The sequence below is a fragment of the Miniopterus schreibersii genome (genome assembly GCF_964146895.1).
Source record: "Miniopterus schreibersii genome assembly, chromosome: 16".
NCBI classification, from domain to species: Eukaryota; Metazoa; Chordata; class Mammalia; order Chiroptera; family Miniopteridae; genus Miniopterus; species Miniopterus schreibersii.
This window is the reverse complement of record NC_138116.1, coordinates 19,453,024-19,467,179: the sequence shown is the minus strand read 5'-3', so window position 1 is coordinate 19,467,179 and position 14,156 is coordinate 19,453,024. Positions and strand designations below refer to the sequence as shown.

Sequence of the window (14,156 nt, the reverse complement as noted above, 5' to 3'; positions counted from 1 at the left end):
TGACTCTTGCGCTCAGGGTGGAGGCTGACTTGGATGGAGGAGGACTGGGCCCTGGCCCTGGGCCAGTCTGACTGAAGGGGGAACCAGGGGTCTTCCAGGAGGGACCCCTAACACCTAATCAAGAGGGAAGGTCAGTTAGGCCCCTGGAGAGAGAGAGCCCTTGATAAGTGCAGAGAAGGCTGAGGGTGAGAGGAAACCTTTGAAATCCAGCTGACTTTTTTTTTTCCTTAATGGGTGGCAGAACTGAATTAGGATTTGGCGCAGGGGATGGCGGGGCTGGGTACCCCAGTACCACCCCCAACTGGCCAGGAGCCTCCTGCTCAGGACTTAGGCCCAAATTACTTTCCCTGAAGAGGTTTCCAGAGGCTTTTCTGACCAACTGGTGGAAGGCCAGGGTAAAGCCCAGCTCCGCCTTTCCTTGCCCCAGCCCCACGTGGGGTTTCTGGGCCTCTCAGTGCCCCAGGCATGCAGGCCTGTCCCGGCCCAAGCACCGCTGACCAAGCCAGTGACTTAGGTGGTTGAAAGGGGCTGCTGATGAGCATCCTGTTTTCCTTTCCCTACTCCCCAGATCTATCAAGAATGGTCTAGGGTGTGCCCAGTGATGGGAGATGCAGCCCCCCCCCCAGAGAAAAGACAAGTGGAAGGGCAATGGAGTAGGGGAAACATTTATTTGACTTTAAGGAAAGCTACAAACAAATACGAAAGCGAATCACTGAGACAGGCCCGGCAAAGACAGATTTCACATGTAGCACAGCATCCACTCGCTCACTACAAATAGTCTTGGAAGCGAAATGGATGGGGGGAAGGAGGTGGGTCTGACCCAGACTATCCCCATATTTACAAGCTTTGGGACCTCTACACCAGACCCATGGATCCACAGAGGAATACACAGACATTTTACACCGAGGATTATTTTGTTTCCGTACACTCCCAGATCAGGCCTTGTGGGGCCTACCCAGGCGGCAGGAACTCAAATCTCACTATATGCCTTCCCTCTTCTCAACATCACCCCTTCGGTCCTCCCTGGCCCCTTCCCACCACCCCAGGACCAAGCCACTAAGAGACTTGGGCCTGGGGATTGGAGAGGGAGGAGGAAGTGGTGGGCGGAAAGAGACACAGTCATGGACTCCATCTCCGAGGCCAGCTCAGCTGGGCCCGGGCACTGCGGCACCATCCCACCTCAACTGCTGCCCCTTAGAGAAGTTTCAAGCTGAAACTCAAAAAACAGCGACCATCCTTTTATAAATAAGTTAGAAGAACAAGATGGGGAGGGGAAAGTTCACATTAAACATGCGAGTTTCTTTTCTTCCTGGGGGAAGGAGTGCAACCACAGACACGAACATTCAGAAACACTGGTGGATTTGGGGTGAGAGGAGGGGAGCAAGGAGCATGGAGGGAAAATAATAATTATCATTATTATTAACAATAATAACAAGATTAACCAGTCCAGGAGAGAGGGAGCCACAGGAAGATCTAAGACCAAACGAAAAATCGTAACACAAGGCTGGGACGAGGCAGGCTCGTGGGATCCAGTCCCCAGCGGGCGGCGGCAGCGCGGGGAGGCTCGGAGGGACCCGGGGCTGGGGGCGGCGAGGGCTCTTGGGGCCGCCCAGGACTCCTTCCGGAGGACTCAGGGCTGGAAGGCGCTGCCGGCTGTAGCCAGGCTCATACTTTTCAGTTTGTTATCTTTCTTCCACTTCATGCGCCGGTTCTGGAACCAGATCTTGATCTGGCGCTCGGACAGGCAGAGCGCGTGGGCGATCTCGATGCGCCGCCGCCGCGTCAGGTAGCGGTTGAAGTGGAACTCCTTCTCCAGCTCCAGGGTCTGGTAGCGGGTGTAGGCGGTCCGGGCCCGTTTTCCGTCAGGCCCGGTCATATCTGGAACAGACAGGGTAGAGCCACACGAGGCAACGTTATTCCGGTTAAGGGAGGGGGCCCTGGAAGGGAGGGGGGCGTGGAGCAGGACCCAGGCGTCCCCGGCCACCGGCTCACTGCAGCTCCAATCCTCCCGGCTCCAGAGGCCCCCCGAATCCAAGCTGGCTTTCTGCACCCCCTTCTCCTGCAGCCCCCACTTCTGCCGGCAGCGAGGCGCCCGGCTTTGTCTCGGGCTCCCTCCCTGTGCCTCACCCTTCGCTGGGCTCAGGCGGCCGCTGGCCCCGGGAGGGAGGCGAGCGGCTGCACTTTTGCCCTGGAAAGCTCCTCTGACTACTCCCCCCTCCTTTCCTAGGGACAGTCTCAAAATTTCGGGGGGTCAGCAGGACCCTTCCCCACCTTACATAAACCCCATCTTTCATCCGAAAGCTAGTACAGCTGGGCGAATTAAACCTAAACCGAGTCTGCGAACAAATTATTAAAAATACTCCTCCTCAGCCGCCCCCCCCCCCCAAGCTAAACACCTTCTTTGGCTCTGTCCCCGGAGCTGTGAGGACTCTTTTAGAGACTTCTGCCTCTCTGGAAAAAAATAAATCTATATTTGAGGAAAAGCCAACCTCTCCTCACCCTCCCCCCAAACGCAGAGAAGGGACACCGAGAAGACAAAAAAAAAAAAAAGGGAGAGAGCGAGGATTACCATGGCTGATGTGAAGCTTTCTCATCCAGGGAAATATCTGCGGAGTCTGCCCCTCGGGCGCGGCTGTGGAGGTGGCCATGGGCTCTGGCTGCGCCCGCGCCAGGCTCGGGCTGCTCAGCTGGCTCGCCGCTTCCTCAGGCTCCGAGGACGCGCTGGCCTCGTCTATTTCGGTGAAATTGGCGCTGGAGCTGGCCGGGGTCGCCTGGTCGGAGGGGGACGAGGCGGAGGGCTTGGCGCCGTGGCTGTCGCCGTTGGTGCAGGGCAGGGACTCGGGCGAAGACAGGGAGCAGCTCGACGCCGCTGGCCTGAAGCGGGGCTCCTGGGCGGGCGCGGGGAAGGCGCGCGAGCTCTCGCCCACCGCCCCAAAGTGGCTGGAGGAGGCCGAGGAGCGGTTGACGCTGAGGTCCATCCCATTGTAATTGTAGCCGTAAGAGCCGGTGTGCATGGCAGCGGGATCCCTGTAAGAGCCGCTCAGAGAGCTGCCACTGCCATAATTTAGCAACTGATAGTCCGGGCCATTTGGATAACGCCCCGAGAAGGAGTTTACAAAGTACGAGCTCATTTGGGTGATTTTGGAGGGCTTGATTTGTGGATCGTGGTCGTTATAACCCTGTGCTTCACGATTTATGATGTATTAATGAATTATAGCGATGCACTGTACTTCGTTTTGCTATGTATGCGGCCAAATATGGGGGGGGGGTTGGAAGGCGGATGGGGGGGCGTTAGGGAATCACGTGCTTTTGTTGACCAGTCGTAAATTCTCGCTGATGACCTCAAGAGGTAATTCATGCTCTATGGTTACAAATAATGACGATCCGAGAATCGTTAGGGCCGATTCAATGCGAGCCTCGGAGAGAGGGGGAAAAGGGAGAAGGGGGAGAAACTGGGAGAAGGTCGGCGGCGGCCTCTGAGCAGAGCGCGCCACCTCCCGGCGATCGGCGGGAGCGCGGGCCGCAGACCGCCATGGCGGCGAAGGCTGGCTGCCTCCCGGCCGGCTCCCCGCAAAAGCCGGACGGGAGAGCAACCCGGCCTAGAGCCGCCCGCAGGGTCGAGTCTTTTAGAGGAGGGACCCGGTAGAGCCTTTACTCACTTTCTCGGGAGTGTGGTTACTTCTATGTGTGTTCTTCTCTCTGTCATTATGATTTTAACTCTGGATGAGATGATCAAACATTGAGCTGCTTTTCCCTCACTCGGGTTTTGCAAGTCTCCGAGTAGGGCGCGGAAATGGGAGAGAAGGCTGGCAGATATATGTGAAAAGCAATTACCGACACGGAGCCCCCCCTCCCCCCCTACACACCAGCTCGGCCTGGCCTGCTTCCTAAGGGGCTGCCGTGGCCCATCAACAGCGCTCAGGCCGAGCGGGCAGGGCTGGGCCGCGGGTTGGAAGGAAAAACTTTCGCTTCTCCTGTGTCCCTTGGAAGTTGGGAATCCTCTTCTTGACCTCCTTCCCATCCTTAGCCCAGCCTGGGGAATGGCAGAGCAGGACAGGGACCCCAGAGGAGGCGCATGGCTGGGGCTAAGCGGCCTGGCTGTGGGGGAAAGGCGGCGGCGACCGCCTCGGCGGCGTCTGGGATCTGGGTGGAAACGAGGTTTTCAAGAGTTCTGGATGGAGGCAGGAGCCTCTCGCCTCCTCACCAGATGCCCACTATTGCATCGGGAGGGCCCGCGCCCGGCCCCTCGCTGGTGTCTGGGTAGTTTCTGAATGTGCCCGGGGGGCCCACGCCTTCCCGGGAAAGGGGTTCCGTGGACCGGCGGCACCTTGCTGAGCGCGCTGGGCGGCCAGAGACCGCTGCAGCTGGGCCCCTTCTGCCGAGCGGCTATTTTCTTTAAAAATAAAAAAAGAGAGAGAAAGGAAGAAGGAAGACGGGAAAACAGCGCCCGCAGCTTGCCGCCTGGGCGCGGGTGGGGGTGGGAGAGAATGGGTCGTTTCTGGTAGATTGGATGAGACCAAACTGCCCCATAACCTGGCCTCCTGCCCTCAGGTCTCCAAGGAAGGAGAAAGTCTGCCCTTCCACCGGCGCCTGCCGATGGCTTCGCATTCCCCTACTTGTCACTGAACTCCTACTTGAGGCAGGAAAAGGCGCCTGGAGCTTTCAGCTGCAGGCGAGGAGATACCCTGTGCGACCCTCATTTGGTCTCCGGAGCCACAGCCAGGAGCCGAGGGCCAAGGCCAGCAGAGATCAGGCCATGTGGGCAGGCCAAAGGCCACGGCCCCTGCAAGCAGGAACACCGAAAAGCGAGAGACCAAAAGACTGGAGACCCTCCTGGCTCAGTCTCTACGGGGGTTCAGGCTAGGGGGCCGCGATGGTGCCCCTCCTGCCACAGACAAACGAGGGAAAGCTAGAAAATACAAGGGAAACGGCCCTTCTGTGTCCCCCAGGTCTGCACCTAGAGAGGCCATTCGGAGCCTCAGCACCGGCCAGGCGCAGCGCTGGAGACTGCGAGGGTCGGCTCCAGCCTTTATCTCAACTGTAACTTCCAAGTCAAGTCAGGCCCACTGGGGCCCACCAGGCTCCAGCCTTTGCTTGGGAGTTTCCCCCGCACAGGGACCTCAGGGTGGCGGTGGGGGTGGGGGAGTGGCAGGGAGGAGCACAGGTGACCGAGCCGTGAGTTTTTACGTCTTTATTATTATCATCATTATTAATAATATTAATATTATTACCGAAGTATTTCACGTCCAGAGCTAAGACAAGACTACAAACACAACACATAGAAAATTAATAAAATAGAACTTTGTTTTCTTCTCAGGCTCCTCTTCTTACTTCTAGGTAGTATGTGCTCCTTCCAGTGGCTTTGGGGAGGGGGGTGGTGGGCCAGAGGTCTGGGGTCAGGGAGTCTTCAAGGCCCCCCGCGGAGGGGACTGTGAAGCTACCATTGAACCGTGCACGGGGAACATGGACGAAATGAGATGCGACACGGACAAGAGTGTTTTGCTTTGCTTCCAGGAAACAGCGAGTGGGTCTGGTCCTCAGTCTCACGGGGGGAGCCTGATCTGGCTGCGGCGGGTTCCGCGGGCGTGGAGAGGGCACGAGGAGTGCGGGGCGGGCCCAGGCAGCGCAGCCTTCCGGCACCGGCCAGAGCTCTGCGGGCGGGGGCGACCAGGAAGGCCCCGGGCCCCGTGCGTCCCGTGCTGGAGGGCAGGTCCCCAGGCTCCCCCGCCCGCAGAGCCTTCTGGAGCTCTCGGATGCCCTCGGCTCTCCCACAGGCCTCTCCCTTCGCGCCCCCTCCCTTCCCAGCGCCTTCATTCCGCCGGTTTTTCTTCTTCCTCCTCTGCACTGAGCTGAGACGCGCTGAGCAGTTTGCTCTCCTTTTTCCACTTCATGCGCCGGTTCTGGAACCAGATCTTGATCTGCCGCTCGGTCAGGCACAGGGCGTGCGCGATCTCGATGCGCCGCCGCCGCGTCAGGTAGCGGTTGTAATGAAACTCCTTCTCCAGCTCCAGGGTCTGGTAGCGCGTGTAGGTCTGGCGGCCGCGCCGGCCGCTGGGCCCAAAGGAGGAACCTGTTACGCAGAGAGGAGATGCTGAGGCCTGGGGTCACCAAGGCCAGAGCCCCCTTTCCCACTCGACCCTCAAACATGGACTCCAGCCTGTCCCGGGATGCCCTTCACTCTCCGGTTCCCTGCAGCGCCCCCTCCAGATTCCCTCGGGGCCTCCTCGGCCGGAGCCTCCAATCTAGACTTTCCGTGGGGGATGGGAGGAGCAGTTTAAAATTCCCACCTGAGCCTAGGGGGAGGGGCTGGGGAAAAGACGGACCAGGTGTATCTCTTCCTAGCTGCATCTTTTCTTTTCATACATCCAGCTCCCCCACCACCGGGTGATAGATTCCAGCCCTTAATCCCTAATGACGTGGATCGATCCATAGTCGGCATTAACAGCTCCTCACTTTCGTGTCCCGCTAATGGACATCAATTTGGGACTTAAGGCCGACAAATAATCCACCCTGAGACCCAGGCGCCTGCTTCTCCCACTCTCCCCCTCCGCCTGCTCCCACTCTTTTCCTTCCCCTTATTCTCCCTCCCCCCTCTGACTACCGCCCTTTCCTGGCGCATCTTTCCCCAGCCCCCCACCCCCCAGGGAAACAGTCCGGGACAGACTCCACTCTCCCTCGCTAGCGTCACACCGCCCCCCTTCCCGTGACGCACTCGGTTTTTAATGGAACAGCCTTGAGGTGGGGGGCCCGAGCAGGACTGGGGGCGCAAGGGAAAGCCAAGCCCGTGGCTGCGACCCCTGACCCGCCGCAATCCCGGATTGGCCTTGAGCCCCGGAGAGCCCACTCGCTTCCCTGGCTCAGAGTGCCGCCGGGACTTTGCAAACTTTGTAACTCCTGCGGGTGAGAGGACAGAGCGGGAGACCCGGTACAGGCGCCCCACCTTCCCTTCGATCCTAACTGAGATGCCCAGCCTGCCCCCAGTGAGAGAACCGGGGCTGGCGGGGGGGGGGGGTTCACTAGTTCTGTCTCCCGGGGTGGGTGCCCGCAGGGATCTCGGCGACGGTGGAGTCTCACTCACTGTTGCACGAATTCATCCGCTGCATCCAGGGGTAGACGGGCGTGGAGCACTTCTGCTCTTCAGGCTCGCCGAACACGCTCTTGTCCTGCGCACAGTCGGACTTCCGCGGCTCGGGGTGGAAGGGGGGCGGCTCGTCCGCCCCGGAGAGCGCGCAGGCCGACTCCTTCTCGCGGTAGAAGGCCGGTGCCGGGCCATAGTCGCAGGGCGCCGCTCGGCCGTAGCCGCCGCCCGCCGGCGGGTAATAAGAAGAGGCAGCAAAGCCCTTGTCCTGGCCGGGCCCGGGCCCATAGGGCGCGGGGTAGTGCCTCAGCGGGTCCGCATAGCCGGAGGAGTAGAGCGGGAGCTGGCCCAGGAAGGACTCCTGCCCGCTGGCCAGAGTGACGGGGAAGGTGGAGTTCACGAAATAGGAACTCATTGGGAGGGAGGCGCGCACGGCCGCTGCTGCTCCGCCGGGTTTATGATTTGTTGTGTTTTATAGTCCGAGCGCCGCGCCTATTAGTAGTATATCTGAGATTGGGTTTTAGCTGAGGGGGGATGGCGAGGTGCCAGTGAGGGCCAGAAGGAAATACAACCATCTGATCCAACACTGACCAATGGCAGAGGCAGGAATTGTCAAATAGCACCCAGGAGGAGCGCAGCCCGCACGAGGGACCCGCGCACAAACCTATCAACCTTTTTTTCCCTCCTTCGCTCCTTCTCCTTTCTCTCTCTCTCTCTCCCCCTCAACAACACTGCGCGTTCTGTTCCACCTACGTAGGATCTGCAAAAAAGGCGTCTGTGCCTTGGAGGGAGGAGGGAGCTTTGGATTGAGACCACCCCATCCCCCGGCGATTAAATAAATATATCCCCTCCCTCCCCACGCAGGATAGGAAAAAGTTAATTGTGTTTTCAGAAAAGTTAACCCCTGCGTTGCTTGAGACCCATTCCCTCAAGGGAAGGGTGGGTAACCATCCCGGAATCTCGAATCTAGCTAGGAAAGAACCAAAGGAGGTGTATTTCTAGGGTTTTGTGTTGGTCGATGGGGAGAAGAGCTCTATGCTAACTAGCATCGTTTTTTTCAGAAAGAGGGAGGCGAAGAAGAAACCATCTCTCCTTTTCCCAGGTTTTGAAAACCTTCCCCCCCCTCCCCACCCCTCATTTCCCAGATCCACTCAGTCTCTCCCAAGCCTGGAGTTATTATTTCTGCTTCTCCACAACTCTCATGGTCTGAGACGCAGGCCAGAGCCTGCTGCCCCGAAGGCCGGTAAATGAGAGGAGGGTCTGAGCCCAAGCTTCTCCCTCTGGCTCTGCAGCTAGGCTAGGAGACTCTTGGACCGCTATGGCTGTTGCTGCCCAAGACAATCTTGCCTGGTTCTGGTACGCACCGCTTGCTCTTAGCACAGGAAGGGGCACTGGGGAAGGGAACTAGCCCTCCCCACTTGGGGATAAAAACTGGAGGCGTGAGGGCCATCCCTCAGCCTAGGTTTGCCTGATCCCTACCCTGCCTGCATCCCTCACCCCTACAAAGACACAGGAGCATCCTGGGCTAGAGATTCTTAGGAATCAAGGCTGTCTCATAAAGTGGGTATAGGAAAGAAATTGGACCTTTTCTAATTTGGGGGTCCTCAAACCCTCCTGATATTTGAGGCAATCAGAGACCACCAGGAAGAGAAGGGATCCTCACACCTTTTCCAAGACTCTCCAGAAGCTGGCATTTCTTTTTAAAATTAATTATTTCCCAAGACTTAATTTTGGTTTAGTTTTATAAGAAGGGAGGAGTGTTTGGGTCCTCTCAGGGACTCAGCAGGCAGCTTACAACGATCAGCCCACATCCCCTCTCCAGATGCTCACCACCCTCTGTCTCTCTCAGCGTCTCCACCATCCCTCCCACCCCCATCCCATTTTTGTATCACCAGCTTTGCTGCCGTACAAGCTTGAGTGTGTGAGAGAATGTATGTCTCTGGCTCTCTCATCTAAAGAAAATGAACATTGAAGCCAGGCTGGAAGACTTGAGCCACAATGTATTTTTAACATTCTAATATGCACGTGGATGCCAAGCAGTAAAGGGCGACTGCCTTTAAACCTGGGGCTTGGAACTCCAGGGCCAGGGTGTGGGACAAAATCTGATGAAGGGGCCAGGCTGAGCCTCCTCTCTACCTTGCTCTTGGGGTTCCTTTTTGTGGGCCAGCTCTGCCTACTCAAGATGGTACAAGACACTAGGGAAAGTGGTAGAGTACTGAGGTCGGTGACTAAGGGTGGGGACTTGGTTGGTTGCAAAGTGGTCTACAAGGCTTCCCGAACTCAGGACAACTTCTAGGTTGCACCTTCATGGCCAAGTGGTGATCCCTTCCTAGCCTGACTCTACAGTCGTTTTATCAAGATTTAAGAAAAATAAACTCAAGCCTTCTAACGATGGAGAATCATAAATGCTCCAATCTAGCTGTGATTGGGCCCGTTCCTACAGAGACATGGGGAACATTTGGGCAAGGTGAGCAAGATGGGGGAGTGTCTATATGCACCTCCCTACTCCCTGCCAATGAAGCTGGGCCTTGGGTTTCAGCCCTCCCTGTCCCCTCGCTGGCCACAATGCCCCCATCCTGGGACTGGACAGTGTGAGCTTGCCTGTGGAGTCTGGATAAAGTAAGAATCCCCTTTTATAGAAGCAGGAAAATAATCGCCTTATCCTTAGAGTCACAGCCCCAAATTAACCTCACCTCTGCAGGTTGCCTGTCTGAGATGGAGCCGCAAAGGCAGAGCCTGGGCGCCTGTAGTCCAGCATGAAAGGAAATAGCGCCTCATCGCTCTTATCTAAGCCCAGAGGTATTTATGAGCGTTTATTCCTCTGATCCGTTTGTTTGGGAGAAAGAGCAGGCAGGCAGAGCTGGGCCAGAGGCCGCCTGGTTTCTGGAGCCAGATCTCTACGAATCTGTCTGTGGTTCGGTCCACTGTCCCATCTGTCTGTCTCCAAGGGGGAATATGTAAATACACAGCAGGCACAGCCGTCTGCCCCTCTGGGGTGTCTCTCCCTGCCTCAATGAGGAAGCATGTGTATGGAGAGGTGGATATAAATGTGTACCAAGTCTTGAGTACACAACAGAAGGATTGTACAGAAACCCCACAGGCAGGATTTATCATTGTAGTTTTCTGTGCTGTGAATCTGCAGCCCTGTGGACGCACACACATTCCAGCTCCCAGGGAAATGTGTCAGTTGTGTTCAGCTCAGGAGGAAAATTCTCCTGTACGAGCAACCTCAGGAAGGGGTATTTGCCTGTATGTGTGTGGAGGGGAGGGGGGATCGAGACATTGTCCAGGCTTCCCCTTTCCTCTCAGCTACAAAGCTCCCCCCAGCTCTTTGGCTTGTGGGTACCTTCCCCCATCCCACTTCCAACTCTGGCCGGGGTGTAGCAAATTAAAACATGTTTACCCAATTCCCTGATTCTCTGGGTTTGGGAAACATAAATGTTCCCAGAGGGAGCAATGTGGCAGCTCCCAACCTTTGGGAGCTGTTTAGATGGGACAGGGCCTCAAAATGGGCCGGTCCAGAGCTCGGTACAAAGGCCTCATTTTCATTATGCAAATGAACGAGCGTGTCTCAGATCTGGGGGTGGGGAGGGCTTCGGTGCTCCGCTCGCCGTCCAGTTCCCTCCTCCCAGGTCCACCAGCGCCCGAAGAGCCCTGAGGTGTTTCAACCCGCTGTACTAGCGCCTTCCTCTCCCTACCTGTCCTTTGGATTGCCCACAAGAAAAATCCCCGAGGGGCCCAATACTTCCCGGGCGCGCTCCCCCGGGGCCTCCCGCACCGGGCCGGGCCTTCTAGCCATAGGAAAATCACTCTCGCTGCAGAAAAGCTGAAAGGGCTGCCCCTGCGGCCCAGACTCCTGAGCCGCCGAAGGCGCGGGGACCGTAGCCCTGGCTTTTGCCCTCAGCACCGCCGGGCCCCTAAACCTCCGCAGCTCCTCCGGCTCCAGGCCAGACCCTAGTAACACCTCGGCCTGCCTGGCACCACAGGCAATTTCCTGGAGCCCCCGCCCAGGAACCGGGGCCACAGCACCTTGAAAGGAATGGCCAGAGCTTCCTCCTGAGGCTTGAAAGCCCGAGCTAATCAGTAACCCATGAGACAGGGGCCAATATTCAAAGGAGGCAGCAGAGGCGCGGACCCCCGCCCTCGCCACCCTTTCTGGGAAAGCGGTCGGGTTAAGCGGGTGTGAGGGGTTCGGCAGGAACGAAAATTACAATGGTTTGGTTCCTCAATGATTGATCTTTACTCCCACTCCCAATTTTTCCCCCCAAAGCATCTTTGTCAATTTCGCTTGAAACGATCGAGAATGAGGGAGGGGGCCCACACTCACTTGCAGACACCAACAGTTTCCAGAAAATTAGGCTCAATTCCTTTATCACGGATTCACCAGCCAAGGAACTGGCAAGACCCACCAGCCAACCGGGGGAACACAGACCCGGTTGTCTTTTGACAACCGAGTGGAACTGCCGGCCGGCCGGCGCCTCCTCTGCTGGCCCCTCCCTTGGCCGAAAAGAAAACCAAATAAACCTTGAACAGCCTTGGCCTCCGATCTCCCGAGAGGCCCGTAAGATCCTCTCTAGCGCCTGCGGTGTGTGGGTGACGGGGCTCGCCCATTCAGGGCCCCCTGCCCGCGGAAGGCAGTATTAGTCCTCTGAATATGCCCTAGAAAAAGCCGCTTGTCCAGCCAGCCACCAGGTTTGGAGCCAGGATGGTGCGGGCGAGGGGGAAGAGGACACTGTTCTCTAATCCACACACGGGCGGGCAGGAGCCGTGATCCAGCGGAAAGCGACAATCTGGGCTCGAAGTCCCCCGAATCCCGCCAAACCTGAACGACCAGGCTCCAGGCGTCGGGCAGGATTCAGGCAGTGTCGCGGCGCTTGCGGCGCCGAAGCCGCATGTCTCCGAACGGACGGTAGATGGCAGCAAACCGCATAATTTGGGTCCCAGCAAACTGTCTAAGGGATGATTTATACCCCGCCGAGACTACAGGAGAAAAAGACCTTTAGTCTGGGTGGGTTTGGGGAATTTTCCCTTTGAGAATAGGCTCCAAGTGCCGTGGGTGCTGGCCGGGAACTTCTCTGGCTACGCGCAGCCAGGGGTCCCTCCAGGCACCCAATCCCCACCGGCTGGGAGGGCATCTACCTGGGCCTCCAGGGACCCCTCCCGCGCCACAAGTGGCTGAGTCCCTCTCTTCCCAGCTCAGCATTGAGAGGGCCAGTATCTCCTAACACAGCAATTCCTAGTCCCCGCAATTCCTGGGCAACCAGAGGCCTAAGGCTAAATGCTCAGCGTCTGGTCTTCAAGAAGAGAAAAGCAATCACCTAATCGTGCAAACCAAACTAAATCAATCTCTCCTACCCTCCGCGCCCAAAGTCGCTTATCTCTTGGCTAGTAGCTTCCTCAGAAGCCCTCTCACTCTATTTTAACTCATCACCTAGAGGCTTGCCCTTCTTCCACCACAACAGCTACTTTAGGAATCTCCCTCTCCAGCCCAAAGATTTCCCCCCACCCCACCCCCAGGAGGCCTGGCTGGGGAATGAAATCAGGCAACCGAGGGGCAGGACTAGCTGTCTGAGCTCAGCGCCAGGCAGCTTTCTAGTCCGGACACCATTAGGCCCCCTAGTTGGGTTTTCTTTTTATTTCCTTCTCTTTTTTGTTTTTGTTTACAAGCCTTAAACAATAACATGCTAAACAGCTTCTCCACAATCACCAGGTTTGCATCCAGGAAAGTTTGAAATGTTTCAACATCAGTTACGCACATGGCAATTTTCTTCTCTGCCGAAATCCACACCCCCCCATACCAATAAAACACAAGTTACAGAATCAGTATTGCACAGAAACCAACACACTGTAACCTACCGCAGTAAAAACCACAAAACTGTCTCCCTGCAGAGCGAGGCTCTCTCCTGCGGGAGTGGCAAGAGACCTGGGCATTCTCAGGCAGGCTTGGGGGGGAGGGTACCTCAATTTGGGGTCCTCCACTTAAAGCCCTTTAATTTCAGAAATGTCTCCAAAAAGACATAATGAGCGTTTCTCTGTAAATTGTTCTTTCTGTCTCTCCCTAGCCGCCTCCTTGCCCTTGCTGGCCTCTGCAGAGATTCCAGGCCCTCCGGAGACCAGGACATCCCTCAGCGCCACCGCCCCTCATGCCAATGCTGCCGGGAAACTGCCGACACCCGAAACAGGCAAGAGAATCGCGTGAGAGCAGTTGGGGAAAGCCAGAACGGGGGAGGGAGGCATGGTGGGAGGGGGTGGGGGCACAAACCCACAGAGGCCATAGCAACCGGCTTCTGCAGGTGCCCTGAAGCCCAGACACCCCATCCTCTCTTTCCACAGCCCCCCTCAATTAAGCCTCTCCTCCCAGCTTCAAAAGGCGACTTAGAGCTCGCCTCCATGGCCCCTCTCGGTTCCTCCTCCCGTCTTCCCTGCCTTTGCTCCCCCTCCAGGAAGCAGCCACCCTTCTCTCTGCCACCGAATTTCCTGGGAAGCCTCTCCCTGCAGCACCCAGATGTGGGGTTCAGCCCCATCTTGGGCAGGGGAGGGGGAGACAAACCCAAGCCCCACCTACAAAATCGAGGCAAAAGATTAAGGAGAGAACTGTAGAATCTCCCTTACCTTTGCAGACCTTGAGGTTTCTTTCCTCCGATTGAAAGGGGTGGGGAAGAAGGAGGGGAAAAAAGAGCGTTCGGTTTCTTCTTCATCTTCCAGATAATATTGTCCCAACCTGAGAGCCGTCGCTTCCCCTTCTCTGACTTGGGAGAGAGAGTGTTTCGTTTTTCTGATATTTGCATAGAAAATGGAGTAAGTTCTGGCTTTGAAAAATGGTATCAGGCTGCAGTCCTGGGCAGATTGTCCATTTACCTTCCATGGTGACTAAAATCCCAGCTCAGCAAGGAAATTAACTTAGGAATTAAAATTATTTTTGGTTCTCTCTTTTGTGTAATTCCCACCCCTCCTTCCCCCTCTCTCTCTTCTTTCCTCTCCCTCTCTCTTCCTCTCTCTCTTTTGCTTTATCGAACTGATACTGAAGTATAAAAATATCAAGAGGCTGGAGCCCTGAAGGACGACAGTGCTCCGACCT

General features: G+C 56.8%; 3 protein-coding genes across 6 annotated transcripts in view; all 3 read right to left on the bottom strand.

The window, feature by feature from the left end:
- The window catches only part of HOXB3 (homeobox B3), a 55,542-nt gene extending 41,775 nt beyond the window's left edge, over window positions 1-13,767 (bottom strand). Inside the window, exon 1 of the mRNA XM_081160942.1 lies at window positions 13,691-13,767. The gene's annotated coding sequence lies outside the window, so the exon portion shown is untranslated. The remainder of the gene's footprint in view (window positions 1-13,690) is intronic.
- On the bottom strand, window positions 651-4,396 carry HOXB5 (homeobox B5). Its single transcript, XM_081161941.1, has 2 exons — window positions 2,570-4,396; window positions 651-1,878 (listed from the first exon to the last, which is right to left on the bottom strand). The coding sequence occupies exons 1-2, from the start codon at window positions 3,129-3,131 to the stop codon at window positions 1,631-1,633; spliced, it is 810 nt and encodes a 269-aa protein (XP_081018067.1). The 5' UTR covers window positions 3,132-4,396; the 3' UTR covers window positions 651-1,630.
- HOXB6 (homeobox B6) lies at window positions 5,178-14,156 on the bottom strand. Of its 4 annotated transcripts, none has more exons than XR_014000465.1 (4): window positions 13,691-14,106; window positions 7,079-7,570; window positions 5,748-6,070; window positions 5,178-5,651 (listed from the first exon to the last, which is right to left on the bottom strand). XR_014000465.1 is itself a non-coding variant. In XM_081160943.1 (3 exons), the coding sequence occupies exons 2-3, from the start codon at window positions 7,491-7,493 to the stop codon at window positions 5,811-5,813; spliced, it is 675 nt and encodes a 224-aa protein (XP_081017069.1). In that variant the 5' UTR covers window positions 7,494-7,570; window positions 13,691-14,156; the 3' UTR covers window positions 5,178-5,810. The 4 variants fall into 4 exon arrangements, 2 of the variants coding, with proteins under 2 accessions (XP_081017069.1, XP_081017070.1); XR_014000466.1 differs by having other exon boundaries at window positions 7,079-7,602; window positions 13,691-13,878; XM_081160943.1 differs by having other exon boundaries at window positions 5,178-6,070; window positions 13,691-14,156.

Excerpts from the sequence above, each read along its gene's own strand:
- HOXB6 (XM_081160943.1), bottom strand. The coding sequence starts at position 7,493 with ATGAGTTCCTATTTCGTGAACTCCACCTTCCCCGTCACTCTGGCCAGC. Across the intron at positions 6,071-7,078 it reads GCGGATGAATTCGTGCAACA|GTTCCTCCTTTGGGCCCAGC; the intron begins GTGAGTGAGACT and ends TCTGCGTAACAG.
- HOXB5 (XM_081161941.1), bottom strand. The coding sequence starts at position 3,131 with ATGAGCTCGTACTTTGTAAACTCCTTCTCGGGGCGTTATCCAAATGGC. Across the intron at positions 1,879-2,569 it reads AAAGCTTCACATCAGCCATG|ATATGACCGGGCCTGACGGA; the intron begins GTAATCCTCGCT and ends TGTCTGTTCCAG.